A 25,373-nucleotide genomic window follows, 5' to 3' on the forward strand; every position below is an offset into this window, starting at 1 on the left:
CCTTAATCTTATTTTTCAGTATATAAGTCTCTAGGTGATTAGTGGAACAACAGATTTTGTTCCAGTGTTAAGCGAGACCACTGCAGCCGGCAGCTGCAAAACAGGTGAAATCTTTGGGGCAAGATCACAGTGTCAGTGTATGTCCACTGAACGTGTTTTTGCCAATGACAGGCTCAGATACTAGTGTCTGATAACATTATGGAAAGGACCCTACAAAGAAAAAAAGACTTGGTTGGATACAAGAACAAACAGACCACAAAAGGTGAAAGTTAAAAAAAAAAAACTTTACTTCTCTGTAGGGTCCTTTCCATAATGTTGTCAAACACTTACAGTATAATAACAGTGTAAGCCTTTCAGTGGCAAAAACAAGCACTTTTAGCGGACGTACACTGATGATGTGAATATGCCCCGAGTGGTGACATTGCAGCCTGTTTCGTGGCTGCTGGCTGCGGCCCTTTCACTCAGCACTGGACCAGTTTTAAAAATTGTTCCTCCCATTAGTTAGACACAAAAACGTATGACAATAAGGTCCAACGTTTCCCTTTAACATTAGAAATATTACAAGTGTCACTATTACTACTGTCAGTATCAGTAGTCGTAACATTCAGTCTGATCCTCAGGTGGAGCATGAGAAGAAGAAGAAGTCGGAGGGGAAGATGGTGAGGGCTGAGCGACAGGTCGTGTTGGACATGCTCTTCTCTGCCTTTGAGAAGCACCAGTATTACAACATTAAGGACCTGGTGGACATCACCAAACAACCTGTGGTGAGCAGCACAAACATGGACACACACATGCACACAAACACACGTAACAATATAGCTTGAAAAAACATCCCCAAAAAAAGACAATACACCTGCCCACTATCCACCTTGCTTTGTTAAATTTGAACAAATCGCCCACGGCATGACGTTCATGCCTGTTCACACTATCTTTTGTGGCTGAAATTTGGGCCAGCATGCGCGCACGCACACACACACACACACACACACGAACATGGGATGAATCGATACAGTGCAGTGGATCCGTTCCAGCTCGCAGAGAACAGCAACGTGTAGGTGCTGATGAGACCTTGAGGTCCTCCTCTCCCTCTGATTGCATCTGATTGCATAACCATCGGCTGAGTAGGAGTCAAACGCCGCAATACACTCCACACCATCATTTCTCTCCTAAAGCACTTGGCTAACACTCAAATTAACTGAACTAAAGTAACCGAAATGCCCATTATGAAAAGTCTTGAATCACATCACTGGTATTCATCAGGTGCCGTGGGCGCATCTCTACAAGCTCAACAGAGACACCCAGTGGTCGTTGGAGAGTATGGTTTCTCACACAGCACCACTGAATGGTGTTTCACAGCTACTGCTCGGTATTATACATTAGGTTTGTGTTGGCTTTATATCTGGTCATCAAACTGAACAGTACTGTCAGTACAGAAATGAGAGGTCTAAGCAGGTTTAAATGAGAGACAAGCAGAGTTACAGGGAAACCACCTTTTATTGTAAAAGTAGGCATGTTATTGAGTCTCGTACTTCCATTCAGACTATATATAAAGCTGCAGCCAACACCTTATGGTTTAGCCTTGCACAAAGGCTGGAAACAGGCAGAAAACGATCGCCTTAGCCCATACATAATGTAGCATTTAACCCATTTATTATGCTGTAGTGTTTGAATGGATTAAACCACCAAATGTAATGAGTTAGTGAGTGAGCTTTAGAGGTGCTGGTAGGTGAATTTTGTTACCTTTACAGAGCAGTGAAGAAATATTCAGAACTTTTACTTCTATGAAAGTAGCAAGACAAGTGTCTCATTAAAACATTTACTCAAGTAAAAGTACAGCAGTTGTAGCATCAAAATATTTAAGGTACCAAAAGCAAAATCATTCATTATGCCAAATGGCCCATTCCAGAATAATATTATTGTATAATTATTATTGCTGTATTAATATGTAGACATCACTTTAATGTTACAGCTAATAAAGGTGGAGGTATTTAACCACTTTATAGACAACGATATATCATAATTTATCTGTTGCTTATTTACTGTGTTATTCTTAATTAAAGTGTAGCGTAACCAGTAACTGTAGTTCTCAAAAAAATGTAGTGGAGTAGAATGTACAACTCTAATTCCAAAAAAAGTTTGGAGAATGAGTAAAGTGTCAATAAAAACAGATTGTGATTTGCAAATCTGATTTGACCTATATTCAATTGAATACAGTACAAAGACAGGATATTTAATGTACAGACTGATAAACTTTGTACATACAGGTTTTGGAGCAACATATGCTGCCATTCAGACAACATCTTTTTCAGGGATGTCACTGCTTATTCCAGCAACACAGTGAGACACATTCTGCACGTGTGGCTTCATAGTAAAAGAGTGCAGGTACTGTCTGCAGCCTGCCTGCAGTCCAGACCTGTCTCCCATTGAAAATATGGCATGGAGGCCCCTGACTGTTGAGCAACGTTAGTCATATATCAAGCAAGGAAGGGAAAGCATTTCAACTTAAAAACTTCCAACAATTAGTGTCCTCAGTTCCCAAACGCTTATTGAGTGTTGTTTGGGTGATGTAACACAGAGGTAAACATGCTCCTGTTCCAACATTTCGGAACCTGTTTCAGGCACGCAAGTTGTGTATTTACCAAAAACAAATAAAAATTAACTAAGTTTATCAGTATGAACATTAAATATCTTGTCTTTGTACTGTATTGAATTGAATAAACACGCATTCTCTTGTTATCTACATTTTACACAGTGTCCCAACTTTTGGGGATTTAGGATTGTACTATATGTATCTCTGGAATGTAGTGAGGTAGAAGTGTATCATAAAATGGAAATACTCAAAGTAAAATGATTTAAAAATTGTACAGAACTGGAGTAAATGTACTTTCAACTACTGGAACTGGGCTAAGCGGGCGTTTCCCCATTTTCCATTCTGCATGTTTAAGTTGGCTAACTGGCTGCTGGCTGTAACTAACACTACGTATTTACTGCACAAATGTGGGTGTTACCGCTTTCCCACTATGACAACAGTTCCTTTAAGGCAATAGTATGAAATTTTGGCTAAATTTGTAGCTTTGAATAAACACTGGGAACCAGTGGAAAGTGCAAGCCGAACTCTGTAAAAGTTGATTTGTCATTTTATTGAGGGATTTTATGTCAGCATATATCTTTGCTCTAGCCTCATATTTCAGAGACAGGTGAGTGGTATCAATCCTCTCATCTTTCTCTCTGCCAGATAGCAAAACTGTTCCTCAGCTTGTACACCAAAGACACAGGCTGTGCTTGGTATTTAGCATCACATTGGACCATTATAGAGCAATAAATGTAAGAACTCTTGACTTTTCTTTAGACAAGGACAGATATATTCAGATATATTGATATTTCTGTCATGTTGGATACAAGTTATACACGCATGTGCAACACATCTGTCTAAATCAATACAACCTCATGTCAAATATGAGATAAAGGTCACAGTCTGTTGATTTCAACCTTTTCCCCAGACCTACCTGAAAGAAATCATGAGAGAAATCGGGACGTACAACAGCAAGGGGGTTCACAAAAGCACCTGGGAGCTGAAGCCAGAGTACCGACACTACCAGTCTGCTGAGGAAGAGGAGATGCAGACGGCCTAGTTCCAGCGTCTCATCTCACAGGGAAGAAGAGAGATACAACTGTCAGGTCTTTCAGTGACATCCTAAATATAGATGTCAAAAAGGAAATATTGTTTATGGGATATGTAGGCATTATGTTATCTTTTTGAGTTCATAATTTTTAAGTTAACATTATTATTGGGTGGAATCGTCTGCTATGCAGCAGCTAGTACAGCACTGTAAAGGTCCAGTGTGTAGGATTCAGGGGGATACATCGGCAGAAATGGAATATAATATAATCAGTATATTTTCTTTAGTGTACAGTCACCTGAAAATAAGAATAAAAAAATAAGAATAAAAAATAATCTCAGTATCTCAGTTTGACATGTTGAGTTGACTGACATGACATGACTTAATTTGTATGGGAAACCGTGATGTGACTATCACTAAAATCTGCACACTTGCATGTTCTGGCCCATTTACTACAAATCAAACATACTGTTTTACGATTCTACACCGTACCACATACAGCCATTTCTTTGCCTGCATGTTTTAAGCTTGTTTGATTTAGACCAAACTTTTCTGCCATGTCGTTTATTTAGACGCACAAGGCTCTCCTGCCACACTGACATTCAACTTAAGCAAGATAGCCCTCGTCATATTTTAGTTTTTGATGTTTCTCTTTGATGATGAGCATCAGCAGTTAACCTTTTGTTTCCTGTCAAAAATCTATTTGGAACTTAACATGTTTAACTTAATGAATAGATCTTGCAGACCTTGATAGCCATGCTCCCAACAGAGCACTTACCCCTCCCCAAACTGTGGATGTTCCAGTCAGACAGACCTTTTTTACACAAGGCGTGTCATAGGAAGAACCGGTTAGACTGTTCCAGCAGTTATTGCAACACACTGCTGTATTTAAATATGTTAGTAGTCACACCTTTGTGTGACAAGTCAGAACATCTGCTGTGAAGAGGCTCCATTCAACTTCAGTTTCACTCCAGATTTTCCTCTGTGTGCATCCCAGTTTGGAATCAAAGAAGAAAAACCATCATAGTAAACATCATGTCTGTTTATTTTTGTCACTTACAGTTTTGTGGTAAAACTTTTCTATCATCTCCTGGCTAAGAAGTAGGAAAAACTGACAACTTGAAAGAAAATATAGTGTGTTAAAAAAAAAAAAAAAAAAAAAAAAAAAAATCAGGCAGTAATTTAAAGTAGGATTTAGTGGTGAAACAACAGCTGCAGCTGAAAATTCTTTTGGCTTGTTCGTTCAGCGAGTACAGAGCAAGTATGAACATGTGCTACACAGCAAGGTGAATTTCAACAGCCGCAGTGAATCAGAGAAAACGAAGATTAAGGAGCAAACTAACTGGAAACCCATCTCACCTTTCTAGCAGTGTTACTATAGCAACTGCGGACAGCCTTAAACTATACTTACAATAAATCTCACAGGGCAGAAACCTGCTGCAGCTGCTCTGTCTTTTAAGGTTAAAGCATGTTAAATGTGTGACCACACCCTAACCACTTATGTGGCAAGGCCAAAATGCCAAACTCCTGAGGGTGAGATCGGAAGATCAACATTTTGATTTAACCATGAATTAACAGTTAGACACAGAAATACACGTGCTACACGACCTCTTCATGCTTCCTTGTTGAAGAACTTTCAATCACGGGATTAAACAACTGAAAAGATTTGGTATAATTAGCTACACATCTTTCTCTATACGGTTATTTTTAAAACCTCCTCAGTCAATGGATTAAACTGTGGATCACTTGTCATTGCTTTGACACAAGCACTGCTGTATATCTAATACTATCTATACATTTATGTGTAATGTGTAATGAATTCATACAACTTTTGTATCACATTGCTGAGGTGACGTAAGGAAAATAAAGCTGACTGAGGCATATTGCACCATATCTGATTCCTTTCTGTAACATACACTGTAAGGTAAGGTGACAGGAGAAAGAGGTGGCATTTTTTTCTCATACTGGAATATTGGTTCATGCATATACACTATAATGTGTGTAAAAAAAAAAAAAAAAAAAAAAAAAAAAAAATATATATATATATATATATATATATAAATATATATATAGATATATAGATAATAAATATAANAAAAAAAAAAAAAAAAAAAAAAAAAAAAAAATATATATATATATATATATATATATAAATATATATATAGATATATAGATATATAAATATAAATATAAATATATAAATGGGTCCTTGATGACAAATGCTGTGGAAAATGGTTACAGATCAGCAGAAGGGCCACAAATATTTTAAATGAAATTACTGTCCCCTCGTAAAAGTTATCTCACTGTGCTCTTTGGTAATATGTATAATTTAAAGGGATAGTTGTTTTTGGGGTTTATCCATAGTCAGTGTGTTACCGACAGTAGATGGTGATCAGAACGCCCCCAGTTTAAAGAGGTAGGCAGTTGTACTGCAACAGAAACTAAGCAATGCACTGCTGTGGACAGGGGCAGCAGCAAATTAGCCACCTGGAAAAATCATTTAACTGCATTACATTTCCATCAGACCTCCCTTTCTAACGGGGAGCTTAAGCCGTTACATAGCTCTCTTCAAACCCACCAGACTCCTTCGACAAAACCAGTAAATGTACCTCACCAAAATAACACAGTAACACAAACCGATCGAGGCAGCGGTAGGCCCGGGAGATAAAATAAAAATATCCAAACTATCTCTTAAAACCTAAGAGCTGCCTGTAAAGGGGTACTCAACATATCGCAAAAATACAGCAAAAGTGGTGGTACTAGATTTTATTTTGAAATTGAACCAGAAGTATTTTCACATTAGATGGAATCCGATATAATGCAACCATAAACAAGAGGTCTGTTGAAGTTTACCTGTATAGATCGTTAAAATTATATGCAGAGAGAAGAAAAACTGTCACATACAGTCAGAGCTTCACTCATTGTCCAGCCTTTTATTTTCAGTCCCAAAAAACCGGGCCATTCCTGGGTAAAAAAAAAATCACACTGCAAAATCCAAAAAAGAAAAAGTTAAAAACTATATTGAGTGACCAATTACGTTTGAGTCGCCCGGCCTTGGTCAAGAATTTGTACAAGAATGTTTCTGTTGAAGCATGATGTAAAATAGTGATCCTTCAGTCTGCTCTTGGGGCCAATTAAAGCAGATGTGGTTCCAGGTAATTACTGCAAGAAAGAGGAATACACGTTAATATACTTTGGCTATCAAGCATCTTTTCACAATTTAGAGTATTCAACTTCCTGTGCACCTCAAAATTAATCAAGTCAGTTCTGGTAGAGGCTGCCACAAAAAACGGAATAATCAGTGTAAGGACACATTTTCATTTTTTATTAAATATAAAGACTCGACACTGTGTTGGTCTTTTAAAATACCGAAAACACACAAAGTACTCAAAGTGCTTTTTTGTGTTATATCACAAAGAGCCAAACGGTGAAGATCAAAAATATATTTGTTCACAAAATACATTTCAGTTGTCTTTTTCACATGAGAGGATATGATTTAGAAGGAAAATCTCAAATGACATTCATGCCAGCATGAACAATACCGGGACCCTGAAACTGTCACAGCTAAATGGAATTCAGCCGTGAGTCATTTTATTTAAACCTGTGACATGTCAAAATGTTTTCTGTGACAAAAAGCCTATGATTTACTACAGCTGCATCACATTAAAAAAAACTAGTAATTTCATGACACTTCTTTTGTTTTGTTTTTTGACTCAGCTGAGTACTTACGCATTTCTCTTCCAACAGACCATCTTTGAAGAAAAGCATGAATGGCGTGATGCCGTCCTCGCGGTAGTCTAGCAGTCCCACCATGCCGTCTGGGTTCATGGATTCTCCTGTGAAAAACTGCAGGGAGACAAAGATGGCATGTGAGAAAACTATCGGTGAACTAGCGCAAGTTCAGTTTTCAAAGAGATGCTAGTCTCAAGGTGACTGACCACAATCTATGGGGCGCAGTTAAGATGATGATGGATGTGGTTTACAATATGGGTTTGTGCACAGCTCTTTTTCACGTAATAATCAGGATACCTCGTAGTTTTTGAAGTTTGCCAAGACCTTCTTAACTTCTTCTTTGGCGCTAGCCATGAAAGGCTTCACTCTGTCCGGATCAGTCTCTTCCAGCTTCTCCTTAATGCTGGACATGCAAACAGAAAAGACAAATTGTAAAGAATCAGTCTGTGTTGGATCTCACACACCCCACAGTTACAGTTGAGGATGCACCAGTCCAACTTCCTCTCCCTGTCGTTAGTACACTGAACCTCAGCACTGATACTCACGCCTTCATGTAGCCTTTAATGTAAGTTTTGTAGGAATCCTTGCTGAAGCTCGTCTTCCTCAGATTGTGGTTGAGGGCAATGTCTACGCCAGAAGTAGAGGATGATTCAGTGCCCTCTGACAGTTGCTCTGCAGAGGGGTTGGCCCCAATTAGTCTCTCATCAAAATCCTCTGTCCTGGTGGTGGTCTAGAGACATCAAGCCAGAGGGGCAGAGAGGACAGACATGATGAGGACGGAGAACATGAGTTTATGGTAAATCACAGTGACAATGTGACATTGGGCCCAACCATGTCGGTTTGAGCTTCACTTCATCTTTAAGCAAAAACTCACCAGTGGTTAAACTAAATTTGAAATAATTTTAACATTAAATCTGTAATGTAAAAACTTTTGGAGCTTGTAAAAATGCTGTAATACATGGATTCACATTGAAAGAAAATCCAATGTCACTTTTGTTTTCTTGTTTCTTCACACAGGAGGGAAAAAAGGTAAATATTTATACAGCATTTCAGTGCATCTGAATCAATTATTCAATCTATTTGAACTGCAAAAACATGTAATCTTGTTATGATTGTGGAGCAATATTTCTATGCTGTCCTTTATCCATAGTCTCAGCCCGAGTAAAGGCAGAGCACCTTTAACCAGAACTGGGTGTTTTGTAAAGAACTATAAACACAAATAATTTAATAACTCGTGATAATGTTCAGTACTTCACAGTGTGGTTTTGTGGTCGAAGTCTGGTTGTGACTTTAAGCTGTGAGCTTGTTTGATTACCACCATGAATTCCTTTGTGTGTGTTTGACACACACCCTACATATGACATCCTGACTGTGGTGACGTCATGTAAAGACCATGCCACTCACATCACTACAGGTACAGTCAGCCACAAAAGGAACACTGATCACATGACTCATCATAGATACAAAACCTGAAGCTATAAATGTGTGTAATGTATTACATTAAAATGTGCAATTGCTCTGTCACCTTTATCAAGCCTGTTGAACAGGGTGAGTTTATCGTGGCCTTGCATTCGGCCGACAATGTGGGGGGAAAAAATCCTCCCGAGTCTGACCACACATACACACATCCAATCTACGTGTGTCCCACTGACTCACCTTTCCTTCGACTTCGTAGAAGATGCCATCGGCGCACTCTTTGATTTTGTAGATGTCCGAGAACATCTCATCATCTGCGGGAAGGAAACATTGTCGCACTTAATAAACACAAAGCAAATCTCCAGGCTCCATAAACTACAAGATGCATACACTGGATTGCAAGCTTAAATTCCTCAGTAGTGATTTATTAACGTTAACATCTTAATCTGGGACTTGGTTTAGTAATGAGTGGGGTTGGGCCACTGTAAAAATGTTCAAACTGTTTTGATATTAAATGAAACACCAAGCTGGGGCCTGTATCACGAAGCGAGATCAACCTTTCCTGGGTTGACTAACCCTAACAATGGCAATCAGGATAATCGGTATCACGACGCTGGATATCAACTCGGTAACTCAACCCAGAGTTGCTTTATCAAGAGCTGTGAACGCGCACGCAGCGGACCAATCACAATCATGAGAGAAGCGCAGCGTCACTGAGCGTCCTCACGGAGCGCTGTATGTGAGGGGAAAAAAGTATTTCTCACAATTAAATCATATCAACACCAAACTGATAGTCTGAATAAAATCATCCTGATATTGAGCTGTGTTAGAAATTAACAGCTGTGCAAAAATAGGCTATACCTAGTCTCCCTCTTTAAAAAACGAAAAGGAAAATCCCTCAAACACCATGAAGTGTAGACATGATAGGCTACTTTCCACATTTCCAGCAGCAACGCTGTCAATTATCTTTAACAGGGATCATTTCCTCCAACAAAACAAAATGTTGGCACTAATTAATGGTGCTATTAAGTGTCCGCAAATGATCAGTTTCTTTCTTATGAAGGGGTGGGATGAAATTTCGACTTCTTTCCACTCCTTTTTGAACAATCTTTTCATTGTCTGTTGTTGTTGCTTTCTTTTCTTTTTTAATGTTCAAAATAAACTTTCAAATCAAAATCAATCAAATGAATTAAACTTCCCGTCATGACTGGGCTGCATTTCTGTCAGCGGAGTCATTTTTTTCCGAACAGCTGATTGGCCAGTGGGTGGTGCTTTTTATAGGATCAGATTCAACCCTGAACTTACCCTGCTCCGGAGCAGGATAGCCGTTCAGAGTAAGTTACCATGGTGATCTACCCCGATAAGAACTGAACCGGCTTCGTGAGACCGAAAACCCAGGGTTAACCCTGAAGTTACCTCGCTAAGACATTAACCCTGCTTCGTGATACAGGCCCCTGGACCAGTATACTGAATTTGACCATAAGGTATCATACTTGACCCCGCAGCTGCTCCCGAGTGGAACATAGCGAGACTGAAAGAACCCACTGATAAGGGTGTAGCGACTCCACTCTACTTGGTGGCAATAAACGCAGGTTTTCCATCCAATAATAAACACTAAATAAGAAGCAGAGCGTGGATGCATCCCAACTGTCTTAAATTACATCCACGTTTCCCTCTCTTGGTCTTTTCCTTGCATCTTAGTCCCGCCCACTAGGGATGGATGGAGAGAGGAAACGAGGAAATATGCTTTTAGACAGATGAGGCACCGTCACCGTTTGTTTACACATACATTTTTACCAAAGGCTATCTCAGGCTGTGTTACATTTAACAATTTGTTAACATAGCAAGGCAAGCTAATCACTAACGTGCTTGGTTAAAAAGGAAAACCCCCATTGTTTTGACATGGCTGTTAGAGATGGCAGAGGTATGATCATGTTATCCTGTTTAAGGTGTAACAGGTGGTGTGTTCCAAATTGCTCTGGGACAGAGGATTAGCCCCGCCCCCAGGGAGTGCAACGAGCTTTGAAGTCAATTTTAGTAGCAGCCAAACGGTGAAATTACACCCTCACATGATGCCCTGTGGCCCTAAAAGACTCCTTTTTCCATTGACCTACATGGTGAAAGAGAGATTTGTAAATCAGAGGATGCTTTTCTTTTAGTGTCACAACCCTCACTAAATGACTCGTGTCACTATCAGGATTTGATTCATTCAGTCTGATAACATTTCAAAAGTCTAAAAGAGTTGCCTGATTAATTTTATTCCTGTAAATCTCTAGTGTGCTTGCACAGTGTGAAAGTAGTGTCGATCATCCCTGGATAATCCAAATAATTTTTTTATATGTGGCAGTCGAACCATTTTTGCTTCATGCGCCACTGAGCAGCTGTCACAGCCCTTCAACGTTACATCCAGTTCTCTTGATACATCCATGGGATTAGCGTACCGTTACCACTGGGAAAAAACGATTGCGGTTTAGAGCTAAAAGTTGCACCCATAATTTATGCAAAGTATCATGGGGGCTAGGAATAAGATAGATACAACCATGCAGCTGATTGTTTTTCACTTTCTTTTTTTTTCTAAGGAGGGCAAAGGCATGACCCGCCCTACTCTGCCTCTAATTCGCAACTACTTGTTGCCTTTGTTGGCTGGATTGGTTGGGTTTAGACATGAGGAGTAACACTGATTAGGTTTAGGTAAGAATGTCAGCGTGAGTCAATCAGAGGCAGAGGAAGACAGAGCTGGTCAGGTCATGCCTTTGCCATCTTAAGAAAAAAAAATACAATTACCGCCTCTTGGTTTTATGCCTCTGTGAACCAGTTAAATTGCAGTTACAGTTAATAACCATGTCTGTCCAGACTAATATGTAGCCATGACAGTTGACACGCTTCAAATACAGATGTTGGTGCCAAGAAGCTACATGAAGGTCAGCGTAAGTTCAATCAGGAAGACTTTCTTTGTGCTCATCCATTCACAACTCTCTCCCTCCCTCTCCCACTGCTTCCTCCAATCAGCTGATCATTTTAGGTAGAACTGTCGCGCCCTCCTCCACCCAGTTCACCCCCAGCCATTGTATCCAGAGTACAGGACAAGCTTAACAAAGGCTCATTCCTCTACTCATCCAGATCATCAGCATTTCTCCACCTTCTCCCCCCCTCATCTTCACCACCTCTACCACCACCAGCGTCTAGACCCTATCCGACTATGGATTCATCACCCTCCTTAAATCATACCATCTCTGCAGGGTCTAATCACCAAAGACTTTTCACATTTTTATTCTAATGTTCACATGTTAATAAATATTCTTTTTACTATAAATAAACAAGTCTCTCCCGATTGAAATGTTTTTAAACACACATCATCAACCCAAGAGCACAGATTTAAACAGTCACCGCAGTTTTAAGATGGGCACCCAAGGTAAGTGTCACCATTCCAGTATTTGACCAAATGTCTCCCTGTCTCCCCCTCTGTTCCTTAGTTATGACAATAAATAATGGCCAGAATTTGTTTTTGTTTTTTTTAGAATGTAATAATGTCACAGGGAAGTTGACCTTTGGGATATAAAATGTCATCATTTAACCATTTTATTGTATTAGACATTTGTGTGAAATATTGTCATGATTAGTGAATGAATTCTTGAGTTATGGCCAAAAACATGTTTTGTGAGCTCACTGTGACTTTTAACCATCAAATTCTAATCAGTCCATTGTTGAGTCGAGGTGGACGTTTGTGCCAAATTTGAGGAAATTCTCTCAATGCATTCTAGATATATGGCATTTACAAGAATAGGATGGACGGACAGACGGACAACCGAAAGTATGATGCCTCCAGCCAGGGATGACACCGGCATGGAGACAGTGGGCGTGGTTTTCAGAGTGAACCGCATCACGTCACTCTTTGAATGACGTGTACACTATGAATTGCCAACTATTGAATTAAAACTAAAATCTTAACTTGCATACAATAAAAAAACATCTTCCCACTTACATTTCCAACTCTAAATTGTTTTGTTTGAGAGCCTAAAAGCGTTTTCTAATCTGATGCTGCATACCTTCTCCAGAAACTCCCAAAATGCCCAGAAATATATCAATAATAATAATAAATCAATTATATCAGATTTCCTAATGTATAGCCACAAAAGCCAAAAACTTCACCTGATCCTTCCCAAAGCAAACTTCCACATGCTCCCTGACTGACTCGTCCTCCATAGCTCCTTGTCTCACACCATGTGCCTTCTTGTCTTACCTGTGTCCTCATGCTCATATCTCTTCTTAGATCTAGCCCTGATAATTTCATTCTCTCTTTCTCTCTGTGAAGAAAAACAGGATTACTTACTGGAGATGACGCACTTGTAGATGATCATTTTGCTGGGATGTTATGTGCTGTGCCGGTGTTTCAGACCGTGTGTGTGGAGAAATCCAGGAAGTTTTCTGTGAGAGTTTTTTTTTTTTTTTTGGAACAAAAGGATAACTAAGAAAACTCAGGTGAACCAAAGACGGTGGATAGAACAACCCCCACCTTATTCCGCCCCACCCACTTTGTGATGGGCGGAACGACTCTTCTCACAGTATCGGTTCCTTTGAGTTGATACATGTAAATGCATTGCAGCTTTTGAGTTTTGATACAAAAAAGGATGTCTGTTTTGTCATGCAGGTTTGACGGCTAGTGCTGCCCGTGTAACATAGTTTGTATTGTATGTAATTCCACTTGTTATTATAATGTGATAGTCATGCACTTATGTTATGTAGTAATATGGTTATACCTGGGTTATTGGCTCAAGGGTGCCCTCTCTCAGAGGTAGTAGATAAATGCTACTACAGTTAAATTAATGTCTTTATGTCCACCATATGAATATATATGCACTGTGTGTTCTGGAAATGTAACTGGAGTGAGTTATGAGTGGGTTACTGTACTTTGAGTGATAGTGTCCAGAAAGCACTTTGTGAAACAGCTAGCTAGCTTTTATGCTAAAATAACGCGCTGTTCTTTTTCAGCGTGCTATGTGTGAGCTGCTTGTCATGAGCCTATGGCATGACTGATCAGTACATATCCTGTTCCTGTTCAGAGAATAAATGGCAGTGTAAAAAGGACGATGAGCCCCCTCATTATTGACTACACAACACAGATTCCGAGGGTTTCTTACCAGCAGTTACAGCGAGGCCTAATTGAGTTGGGTTACACCCGCCCCACAAAAATGATCTTCAATGTGTTATCAATCATTATATATAAATTTACATTGATAAATTTAAGATATACATCTTATTAGTAGCATCCATGTTGTTACCACATCACAAGTTAAAGGTCATGAACACACTAAAGCCAGACAGACAGCTATGCGGGGAGCACCTGAATGCACCATTAGCCTTGGCAACACCATAGACTGTATGAATAATGGAAATAGCTCCCATGATGTCACCCATTAGTTTGTGAACTGCCGTTTTGAAGCTTTGTGTTGGGCATTTTGGCCGTTGCCATCTTGTTTTTTGGGGGGGTTATGAGCCTAAAATTATATGTTTGGACGAGAGGTCAGATCTGATCGATGCCTCGCAATCAGCCTGTCATTCAAGCTGCCATGTCTGTTTAATATGTATAACTTTAAGCTTTAATAAAATGTAAACAAGTGAGTTATAAATAAATTCACCCATTGTACAGTTGTCATGAATGTTAAAGTTGAGTATAGCCAAACTTGTTTTTGCACCAGGCTATAAATATGTTTACTTCTGCTCTACAATTGTTAATGTTAATGTGGGGGTCTGTGGGGATTTACTCGTTTTGGAGCCAGCCTCAAGTGGTCATTTGATGAACTGCAGTTTGTGGCACTTCCGCATTAGCTTCACTTTTCAGCTCTGGAGGTTGCCACTTTGTCAGCACTCAGGTCCTACTTAATCGCTTCTCATATACTCACCATTGCAAGAAGCGTGAACAGCACACTATGATACCAGTGACTGGGAAAAGCCAGGGATTCATGAGCACTCAGGTGTTCGACAGGCTGACCCGGTACATACCCAACACTTAAAAGATTCGTTCAAAAAAGATTTGTTCGTTCATTTTCGCCCATCACTACACCCAACTTCCAGTAGCCAGATAGTTTGCTAGTCAGAAAGAAAATTCCGATATCATTTATTTAGTTTTTTAACTGTCATTCTACATTTCATGGTTACACTACGAAATTGTAGTCACTTTATGCTACACAAGAAAACAAAACATTTTTTTTATAGCGGAGGATGAGGATGAGTTGGGGAGTCTCACAACTCAAGACGGAAGCAGCTGTGTAATTGGTGTTACGACACCGGATGCTTGTGTATCATTTGCCACGCGGCAAATTCAGAAACGGCTTTATTGACTTTTATTTTTTATCGTCATGTGGACGGAACAGATGTCTCGGCACGATGTTCCGTTATTTTAGTCCAGTCGGGAGTGTGTCGGATTCAGGTGAGCTAGCTGGCTAGCTTTGTGGTGCTTGTTAGCTAACGGTAGTGAAGCCTGTGCTCTGAATACATTTAACGATCAGTGTCTGCTGTTGAACACGGTTTGCTGTCCATTTTATCCACGGACGCGTGTCAAGCGTAAACTATTTTAAACACCCAACAGTTTACATATGTTCATAATTGTGATAATTCAGAGCACGGTTTAACCGGCGTTGGCTAACAAGCAACTGAACATTTAGCTAACGTTAACTAGCTGAACTGAATGTGGCATTCTCTTAATCATCTGAATGGACTTTTGTTTTAAAAGCATCGTAGTCGAATTTCAGGTTTAGGATGATCATCTGTCGGCTCCACGAAATGGTTAAACGCACACATGGGTGCTTGGATGTGTGTATTTGAGGTGTAGCACCCCTCAGTCGTTGTTTCTAACGTTAGTGCTTCTAATATGAGGTGGGTGCAGGAGATAGTGTAAAATACGGAGCCCGGGAGGTGCCAGGAAAAGAAAAAATCAATTTGCAAAACGTGGCACCCTCCGGGCTCCGTAGTGATGCCCCGACCTCCTCACTTTGATGTAGTGGTGCTTGATGAGGTAGGTGTATGTTAGGTAGATGGGTAGGACGCCAACCAAGGGGGAAGTGGGTATACTCCTATATATTTCAGTGGCTTTCTGGCTGATCATGAGGTAGACTGTAGAGGGCCTGAAAAATGGGTGGTTATAAGGGACTGTTCTTTACTAATCCAAGGAGCAGGGTGGCTGGGGTATAACTTTTTTTTTTTTAACCGTCCCTCCCTGAGGCTACAAATATTTTTCCTTGAGCCTTCTCGAGTGACTGGTGGAAAATGCACGACCCTTCCTCCACCATAAATCAGTCATTAGATTTTTAAAAGTTATACTTTGATGTTTGAAAGTTCAAAGCTTAAAGATTAAGTACTGAATTGAAAAGAGCCTTAGTTTTTCACTCGTTGTGAACGCTGGCTAGGGATTAGGATTAAGTATCACTATTTTAAAATCAGTTTTTTTTTTTTTAACCAAAGTGTTTGTTGCACATTGTGTGTTTTACGACTTGGAAATTTGAAAATCCTACAGTACTCAATGTTATAGTTTCTGGCTGTGATAAATGGTGTGATTTTGGTGATTTTTAAAGATAACATGCCTTCGGGTTTGGAAGGCATGTTTTCTTTAAAAATCTGTGGTCAAATAGATACAAAATACAACCACAGATGTTTGTATGCCCCTCCCCTAAGCCACAATAAAAACATAAGACCCTCCACAGTGCTTACAGTGCTGGCCCTTTTTGCACCCCTCCGTAAGAACAAACGGTCCCTAAATTACCCCACGTACCTGCGAATACCTACATTTTCACTTTAGATGACTTAGTTTACAAGCTTCTTTTAGACGTTAGTGGGATGACGAATTGAACGTGATTTGAATGTCGTCACCCTTGTTGTGAAAAACAAGTGACGCTTATAAGAACATATTCAGAGGTTTTAGGGTAGAAAGTGACTTTTTTTTTTTTAAAAGCTTATTACATTTGTTTCATTAACAGTGATACAAAGGATTGTGTCGGATTAAGTGTCATCTAGTGATGAGGACTGCAAATTTCCACCAGCTGCAATTTCTCCTGTGTGCCAAGCGTTGACTGCTGGTTAGGATTCCTTCAGTGTTTATTGTTCAGGATTTTACCAGGAACTGAATTATCCACAAAGGTCTCTCCTTTAAAACTAATGGACCCAGTGACTTAAACCAGTATAAAAGGCAGTTTCACATTAAAAAGCAGTGATTTTCCAATGCTGCTCACTGCAGAGGGGCTCTGGCTGACAGGATAATGTGGATGGTGCTAGCTAGACCCCGTGTTTGGTTTGTCTGTTCTGGGCTACTGTAGAAACATGGTGGCAGACAAGGGCCTGCTCTCTCTGTAGATATAAATGGCTGATTCTAAGGTACAAAACAACTACAATTATTTCTTTCAGGTGATTATACACTAAAGAAAACATACTTATAATACTCTATTAATTTCTGCCCATATATATCACTAAATCCTACACAGTGGACCTGTAAGTGAACTCACTTCTAGGAGAAGAGATGAAAACTTTATACGACTTAAGATATTTCTGTAGGTGAGTAGTAAATAAAAGCATATCATGCATCTGTCTGAATGTAGCCCTAGAAAATCCCAAATGTAAAGGGTTACTCAACATATCACAAAAACACTACATAGCAGAAAGTGGTGGTACTAGATTTTATTTTGAAATTGAACCAGAAGTATTTTCACTTTAGATGGAGTCAGATTTAATGCAACCATAAACAAGAGGTCTGTTGAAGTTTACCTGTATAGATCATTAAAATAATACGCAGGCAGAAGAAAAACCATTTTGTATTCAGTCAAAGCTTCGCCCACTGTCCTGCCAATACTTTCAGCCATCAAAAAACCGGGCCAATCCTGGGTAAAAAAATCAAACACCGCAAAAGCCAAAAAGAAAAAGTTAAAAACTATATTCAGTGACTAATCACGTTTGATTTACCCAGCCTTGGCCATAGTGCAATGGGCCTAAATGTGAATATGACAAAGTTGTACAAGAAATGTTTCTGTTCAGTCATAATTCAAAATGATGATCCTTCATTTCATTCCTTCGCTCATGGGGCCATTTGGAAAGCAGCAGTCAATTGAAAAGCAGATGTGGTTCCAGGTAGTTACTGCAAGAAAGAGGAGGACATGTTATTATTTAGGCTATCAAGCAGCTTTTCACAATTTAGAGTATTCAATTCGCTGTGTAGGCTTGTGCCGATTTCCGGTTTAACCGGTTCAGTCCGAGCTCCACCCGGTTTAATTCACGTCAACCAGATAAACCGGAGGAAAAAAAAAAAAAAGCCTTTCACATGTCAAGGGACTATATTCAACTTATCTTGCATTGTAACATGCATTATGACAACTTAGTAAGGTTTATGTTTGTTTATAAATGAAGTGGAGGAGCCTACAAGTGTTTTGTTTAGTTTGTCTCAGAGGCTGCAGAGGGACTCCGCAGCTCCGCTCAGCTGTCTGCTGCTGCGAAAGATCAAATTGTGCAAAAGTGCGAGGGAGTCAGCAGCGCAGATAGATGACATTTTGTTATTTTTTGCTCTTTGTAAAATGGTCTTTCAAGTTGCACTAGAAGACCCAAGACAAGTCTTATTTTATTTTTAAGTATTCATAATTCTGAAGAAGAAACGTTAAGTTGAATGGTTGTTTTGTGTTGATAAATAACGCACATTCGGTTTGTTGCCCTAGTAACTTCTTGGTGTCCTTCTGCTTCTTGTGAAGCCTTGTGTGTATTGGCAGTTAATACAGCATTACTGCCACCTAGTGGATTGGAAGCGCATTACACCTATGATGGGCTTTAATTGGGAAAAATAGCTCAAATGCGAAAATGAGGTATATAATTCGATATATTGGTTCGGTTAGATATTTGGCTTTAAATCAAACCGGTTGGAAAATTTTCAAACCAGCACAAGCCTATCCCTGTGCATTTCAAAATTAATACTCCAAGTGTTTACATACATGATTCAGATACATGTACATGTAACAGATTCTGTCCTTGGGAGTAGCACTTTAAACAGAAGTCATCCAACAGAAGTTGATAATCACTTCACAGTACACTGTGATCCCACCGTGAAACGTGAAGCTAAACTATCTTTGTGCACTAAATACGTTTCAATTTGGCTTTTTCACAGCCAACAATATGACTTCAGTGGGATTTATACTTCTGCTTTGAATCAACATCATGCCTGACACGCACCTCCCCAAGATGTAACCCCACTTTGCATGGACGCAGGCTCTTTTTATTTCACAGATAAAACAAATTGTGAAGACAATAAATCCAAAAAACAGCATTTTAAGTCTTCAGTGTAATTTATCCCTGCTTTATTTGAGAAAAGGAAAAGTCCTCTTGTCACGAGGTTAACATGTGCAACAGGAAATTTCATAGGCTTATGCTGATGTTAGCATGTCGTATATATGGGGAAAACTCATCTAGTAAAAGATAACTGTTTTCTCTGTGAACCTTGTGAGTTATCATGAAGCTGAACTTTGTACTTGTGTTTGATATTGTTGCTATTAAATCATGTTTTATGTGTTTTGAATCAAACTCTACAGCCCTTCACAAACTTAACACAGTGGCATAAAACCGCCACCGCCAGCCAGTGTTTTGGAGGCGTCATTGCTGCCACCAGCGCTGAATGAGAGGGCTGGGAGGTGAGCTTAGCATCCTCCTACTGCTGACATCAGGCTCAAGTGAAACTAAGAAGACGCTGCTGGGTCTGGCACTGTTTTGGACAGGACGCGAGTGTGGTACAAGAGACTGGAGAAGGTGCATTGTCGTATTTTCTTTGCATACTGTCCACAGGCTCACAAAAAATGGGCTGCAAGTGGACATCTGCATAGGGTCTGTGTGGACCCTTGTGGACATGGGTGGATGACGACATTTGTCACATGGGACCAAAGCAGACCCTGGCAAACACGAATGCAGAAACTAAACTACTGTGTACGCTAAGGGAAAACAGTTTTCAGTTTACAAAAATAAACAGGACGTCTCCATCACCGTGATGTGCAGTTTCATCCACCGATGGAGGCTGCACAGCCACTAGTGACTACTCTAATGAATGAATGGCAATCAAACAGAATGGCTGTATATGCCCCATGAGGACGAAATAGAGAACTATAAACGGCAGTCATAAAGCAAAAGACCCTCCTAAGACATAATGCAGAACTGTTGGTGCCCACAGCTCTGTCAGCACCTATTCATTCCTAAAGAGCAATGGCTAACTGCGAAACATTGACAGTCATGTCATCACTCACTTTGACTAAGGGTGTAACTTCATCACTCACTCAAAAACGTTGAGTGAGTGAGTGTTTGTGACTGGCCTCGCATTCTGCAGTTCAGCTAAAAATAGTTTCTTAAGGACGCTTGCTGGTTTTTGGAGACTCAGCTGAGTACTTACGCATTTCTCTTCCACCAGACCATCTTTGAAGAAAAGCATGAATGGCGTGATGCCGTCCTCGCGGTAGTCTAGCAGTCCCACCATGCCATCTGGGTTCATGGATTCTCCTGTGAAAAACTGCAGGGAGACAACTGGGTTCATGGATTCTCCTGTGAAAAACTGCAGGGAGACAAAGATGGCATGTGAGAAAATTATCGGTGAAATAGCGCAAGTTCAGTTTTCAAAGAGATGCTAGTCTCAAGATGACTCAAGTTCAGTTTTCAAAGAGATGCTAGTCTCAAGATGACTGACCACAATCTATGGGGCGCAGTTAAAATGATGATGGATGTGGTTTACAATATGGGTTTGTGCACAGCTCTTTTTCACATAATAATCAGGATACCTGGTAGTTTTTGAAGTTTGCCAAGACCTTCTTAACTTCTTCTTGGGCGCCAGCCATGAAAGGCTTCACTCTGTCCGGATCAGTCTCTTCCAGCCTCGCCTTAATGCTGGACATGCAAACAGAAATGACAAATTGTAAAGAATCAGTCTGTGTTGGATCTCACACACCCCACAGTTACAGTTGAGGATGCACCAGTCCAACTTCCTCTCCTTGTCGTTGGTGCATTGAACCTCAGCACTGATACTCACGCCTTCATGTAGTCTTTAATGTAACTGGTGAAACCCTTCTTGTCGAAGCCCGTCTCATGCAGATTGTGGTTGAGGACGATGTCTATGCCAGAAACGGAGGATGATTCAGTGCCCTCTGCTACTTCCTCTGCAGAGGCGTTGGCCCCAATTAGTCTCTCATCAAAATCCTCTGTCCTGGTGGTGGTCTAGAGACATCAAGCCGGGGAACATGAGTTTATGGTAAATCACAAATGAAATTAAGCAAAAACTTGCTAATGGTTGAACTACATTTGAGATAATGTTGACATTAAATCTGTATGCACGTCATCCTGACTGTGGTGATGTCATGTAAAGACAATACACAGCCACAAAAGGAACACTGATCACATGACTCATAGATATTCTTCCCTCAGCTGAGCTTCAGACTTAACTATTTAAAAACATCTGTGTAACAATGGATAGAGCTGCCAGTTAAATGCACAGCTAGTCAAGTGACATATGCAGCCTTACTAGTAGGCTTGGTGCATCACCTTCTCTGGACTTTGTTTCCAGTGAATATAAAAAGCTATACTTATGATTTTATTATCTTATCCATTGATTACTGGGTGACTATAGGCCAGGATACCAGTACCATTAAAGCGATATAAATAGCCAATTGAGTACCTAACTTGATACATGTGTGACCAGAGTGGCTGGTAGTATACCATAAACTTAAATTAATAGCCTGGGCTTTTATTTGCTTCCATCGCTGAACTCAACTTGCAGCTGGCTCAGGAGACAGCGTCAGTGTTATGGTCATTTTACAGCTCTTGGGTCCAGTTGCTCAGAAGTAATCTGATTGGATTTTGACTAATAGATCAAATCTTGAACTTGAAGTTGTTTTAGATCTGGATCAAACATCACTATGTGTTAAAAAAAAAAATTGATCCCCCCCAATAAAGAAATACTAGCATTATCCTGATCCCAGCAGAAGGTTGGTTTCAGGGTGGATTTTAGGTACAAAATGTAATAAAACTTTTAAGCTATCCAACTTATTTTTATTTTGTATATATGTATTATGTTTAACATCACAAAGATAAAGTAGATAAAGACTACATGTGGCTATCCATTAAGCCTTTCAGTAAGGTCAAATAAAATATATAGTATTTTGTCCCCATAAAAATCCCCCACACAGCTGTCAATATTAATCAATAATAATTTAAAGTTACAATAAGCAGGCTCTGTTTCGTTCTCTTTGGTGGCCTCCCTGGCAATAAGCAGTAATTGCAGTGTGTCTGTTGGCAGAAAAAGTCTCGACGCCATGCTGGTGGATTTATTTATATCAGACACAGTATCTCATACTACAAATGCAAGGGCTTTCATCAGTAGTTTCTAACAACTACATATCCAGTGCTCTTTCTGTGTCCTCAAATTAAAAACACTTAAGTGACCCAGTGCTGCCTATTCTACCTGCTCTTTACAAAACCAGTAGCCTACATTGTGATATGTGGCACCATTTAGAGAAGTGATTATCTGGATTTGGTAATTTTGAAAAGTCTGGATCTGAATCCAATCCAATGTTGCTTTGAAAGCCCAGTAAAACAGTAAAATAGATAAGCTGATCTTTAGCAAAACATGGGAATTCAAAGGCCAATCATATGCTCCACGTTAAATTGTTTAAACAACTAGGCACAGAGGAAATCGACAATACAACACCTCTCTTTATTCTCTAAAAACAATGTTTACAACTTAAATTAATTTTCATGAAACAAGTTTTGGCTTTTTTGATTGGTTGAACCTTATAGACTAAAGGAATATTAATGATGGAGGAGTGGTCACATTAAGACTTTGACTGCCAGCAGTTATCACTTTCTTCTTCTCTCATTTCCCATGCAGGTAAATATGAATCAATGATATTTTAGTCACATTGTTTAGGTAAATTGAACTGCACGATTGAACTGAAGATAACAGAAATATATTTAGTGCTCTTTTTAGCTGTATTACCAGAGTTACTGAACAGGAAGTTGGGAGAATACCGTTTCCTGTATTGTGTAAACTAAGCTTAAAAACTAAAAACAAAGTGCTGAGATTCTGTTACTGCCTATTTCTTACCTCATATGGTTTTGTTTATGTTTATTAGTTTGGTTTGGCACCGTGTTAACAACAATTGGGTGACCTTTGCTACCATCTTAAAAGGGACAGTGCACCCAAAAATGAAAATTCAGCCATCATCTACTCACCCATATGCCAAGGGAGGCTCTGGAGAAGTTTTAGAGTCCTCCCAACACTTACGGAGATCCGAGGGAGAAGTGGGTAGCAGCACAACTGCACACCTAATGGCTGACGGCGACCCAGATTAAAACATCCAAGAACACGGTCCTCTCTGTGGACCGTGCTCACATGTGCGTGCGAGACCAGCGAAAGCACGTGAACACACATGAAGGCAGTGCCCATGTCTCGCGCAAGCGCACACACGTCAGCACAGTGTACACGGAGGCAGTCAGAGCTACAGGCTACAATGAAGCTAAAAACAGAGTTCAGATGACGTTTTTCCAAACAACTTTTTATGCCTGGGCTTCAGGACACTTGGATCACTATGGACGAGCAGTATGGAGATATTTTATGGTTTCTGTGTTCTTGGATGTTTTAATCTGGGTTGCTGTCAACCATTAGGTGTGCAGTTGTGCTGCTACCCACTTCTCCCTCGGATCTCCGTTAAGTGTTGTGAGGACTCTAAAACTTCGTCTGAGCCTCCCTCGGCATATGGGTGAGTAGATAATGGGTGAATCTTCATTTATGGGTGTACTATCCCTTTAACACTTTTGTAAATATGTCTTAAATCTTTGTTAACTATCACTATAAAATGTCCAACTGCATTGTCACCTTCATCAAGATTGTTAAACGGGGTAAATTGGTGTCAGGTGTTTTCACTGTGGCCTCCATTAGGCCTACCATGTAGAAAGAAAATATCCCAAGTCTAACCACACAGACACAGATCCCATCTACGTGTGTCCCACTGACTCACCCTTCCTTCGACTTCGAAGAAGATGCCATTGTCGGACACTTTGATTTTGTAGATGTCCGAGAACATCTCATCATCTGCGGGAAGAAACATGGCCACAGTTATTTATGGAGACGAGGCCAATAGTCTGACTATCCTCTGGTTGCGCCTTAAAACACCAAGTGTTACATTCACTGGACAGCGAGCTTACTTTCCTTAGTGACTAATGTTTCCATCTTTCTCTATAACTTAGTTTAGTAATGATTAGTTACTGGCTGGCGGTGCTATGCTAATTCTAGAAAAATCTGCCAGACATCTTCCCCTAAATAAATCTGCAGCTACATGAGACCGAAAGGCCACGTACACCCCGTTACTTTATCATGACTAACATTACATTTATATCCTAAACCAGAACCACCGTCCCGTATCGTACAGTCCTGTTAAGAGCTCCCCGTTAAGATTAGGCACACGGTAGTCATACTTTTCAACTTTTAGCTAACTTACCGGTAGTTAAACCCCAGCCAATGCTAGAAGCTAACCGGCCTCAGCATCACCGGTTAGCCAACTGGGTGGCTAACACAGGGCCGACTCGCTGGCTAGCGCTAGCTTTCGGCTAACACGTTTTGGCTAGCTAACCTAGCTAGCATGGCCAACTGTCTGAAATAACATGACACAGCCAAAAAAACGTCGCGCCTGTAACGCCAGCCAATACACATGAGAGACTACACAAAACCTGGTTACTTACTGGAGATGATGCACCTGTAGATGATCATTTTGCTGGTTCGGTGTTGGATGTTTCAGAGACAGAGCGAAGGCCTACCGCCCTGACAACACTGAAGAGGAAAAAGACCGTTCAGGCCGCGAGGCACTGCATTTACATCCTGATGACGTCATCGTGGGTTCGCCTCTGAGCTTTGCTGCCATTTTGATATGGTGGCCGGAAGAGGCGCTACACCTACCAAACTGCAGTACCTGCTGTATGTATCTGTATTTTACATTTGTGGGTGATATTACATGGAAGAAGGCCTGGCTTTTACCTAATCGATACTTGTTTACAAATAAAGTTAAGGAAATCTCTTTTAAACTCATTCACAAATTCTATCCAGCCAAAAACTATTATCAAAAAAAGATTTAAAAAGGAAATTGATGTGAGTTGTAGTTTCTGTGATGAATATCCCGAGACTGTTGTTCATTTATTTTGGTATTACCCTGTTGTTAAAAGATTCTGGCAGAGCTTGTGTGATTTTGTTTGTGATAATAGTGATGCTGACTTTGTTTTGCTTTGGAAGAATGTAGTGTTTGGTCTCTTAAAAAATGATAATGCACAGAAAAAAACACACATACATGATTAATTTTATTATTACAATGGCCAAATTTCATATTCATCGATGTAAGTTCACAAATAGAAAACCTTACTTTGTTGCTTTTGATAAAGAGATCAAACAATACATTCATTCAATCCAGTGCTCTCAAAAGCTAAAAGCAATTAGAACTGTGACTGCTTGCACTAATATATTTTTGTAGCTCTTTGTACTGTGTACCCCCTAGCAGTGTTCTGTAACGTTAATGAAAAAGTCCTTTTTTTCATTGTACTTAATATTATTTCTTACTATGTACT

The 25,373-nt window shown here is 39.9% G+C and overlaps 3 protein-coding genes across 4 annotated transcripts; 1 reads left to right on the forward strand and 2 right to left on the reverse strand.

Moving 5' to 3' along the window:
- Positions 1-601: 601 nt before the first annotated feature.
- LOC126393599 (general transcription factor IIF subunit 2-like) lies at positions 602-5,662 on the forward strand. The gene is made up of 2 exons (XM_050049831.1): positions 602-764; positions 3,501-5,662. The coding sequence occupies exons 1-2, from the start codon at positions 657-659 to the stop codon at positions 3,630-3,632; spliced, it is 240 nt and encodes a 79-aa protein (XP_049905788.1). The 5' UTR covers positions 602-656; the 3' UTR covers positions 3,633-5,662.
- Positions 5,663-6,371: 709 nt separating this feature from the next.
- On the reverse strand, positions 6,372-13,254 carry LOC126393596 (translationally-controlled tumor protein homolog). 2 transcript variants are annotated; one of them, XM_050049827.1, is made up of 6 exons: positions 13,099-13,254; positions 9,009-9,082; positions 7,898-8,082; positions 7,650-7,755; positions 7,350-7,466; positions 6,372-6,782 (listed from the first exon to the last, which is right to left on the reverse strand). In XM_050049827.1, the coding sequence occupies exons 1-6, from the start codon at positions 13,124-13,126 to the stop codon at positions 6,780-6,782; spliced, it is 513 nt and encodes a 170-aa protein (XP_049905784.1). In that variant the 5' UTR covers positions 13,127-13,254; the 3' UTR covers positions 6,372-6,779. The 2 variants fall into 2 exon arrangements, with proteins under 2 accessions (XP_049905784.1, XP_049905783.1); XM_050049826.1 differs by lacking the exon at positions 13,099-13,254 and adding an exon at positions 12,918-13,035.
- Positions 13,255-17,417: 4,163 nt separating this feature from the next.
- Positions 17,418-24,658, reverse strand: LOC126393597 (translationally-controlled tumor protein homolog). Its single transcript, XM_050049828.1, has 6 exons — positions 24,501-24,658; positions 23,780-23,853; positions 20,797-20,981; positions 20,549-20,654; positions 20,167-20,283; positions 17,418-17,886 (listed from the first exon to the last, which is right to left on the reverse strand). The coding sequence occupies exons 1-6, from the start codon at positions 24,526-24,528 to the stop codon at positions 17,884-17,886; spliced, it is 513 nt and encodes a 170-aa protein (XP_049905785.1). The 5' UTR covers positions 24,529-24,658; the 3' UTR covers positions 17,418-17,883.
- Between the last annotated feature and the right edge of the window lie 715 nt (positions 24,659-25,373).

Source organism: Epinephelus moara, chromosome 7 (genome assembly GCF_006386435.1).
Source record: "Epinephelus moara isolate mb chromosome 7, YSFRI_EMoa_1.0, whole genome shotgun sequence".
NCBI classification, from domain to species: domain Eukaryota; kingdom Metazoa; phylum Chordata; class Actinopteri; order Perciformes; family Serranidae; genus Epinephelus; species Epinephelus moara.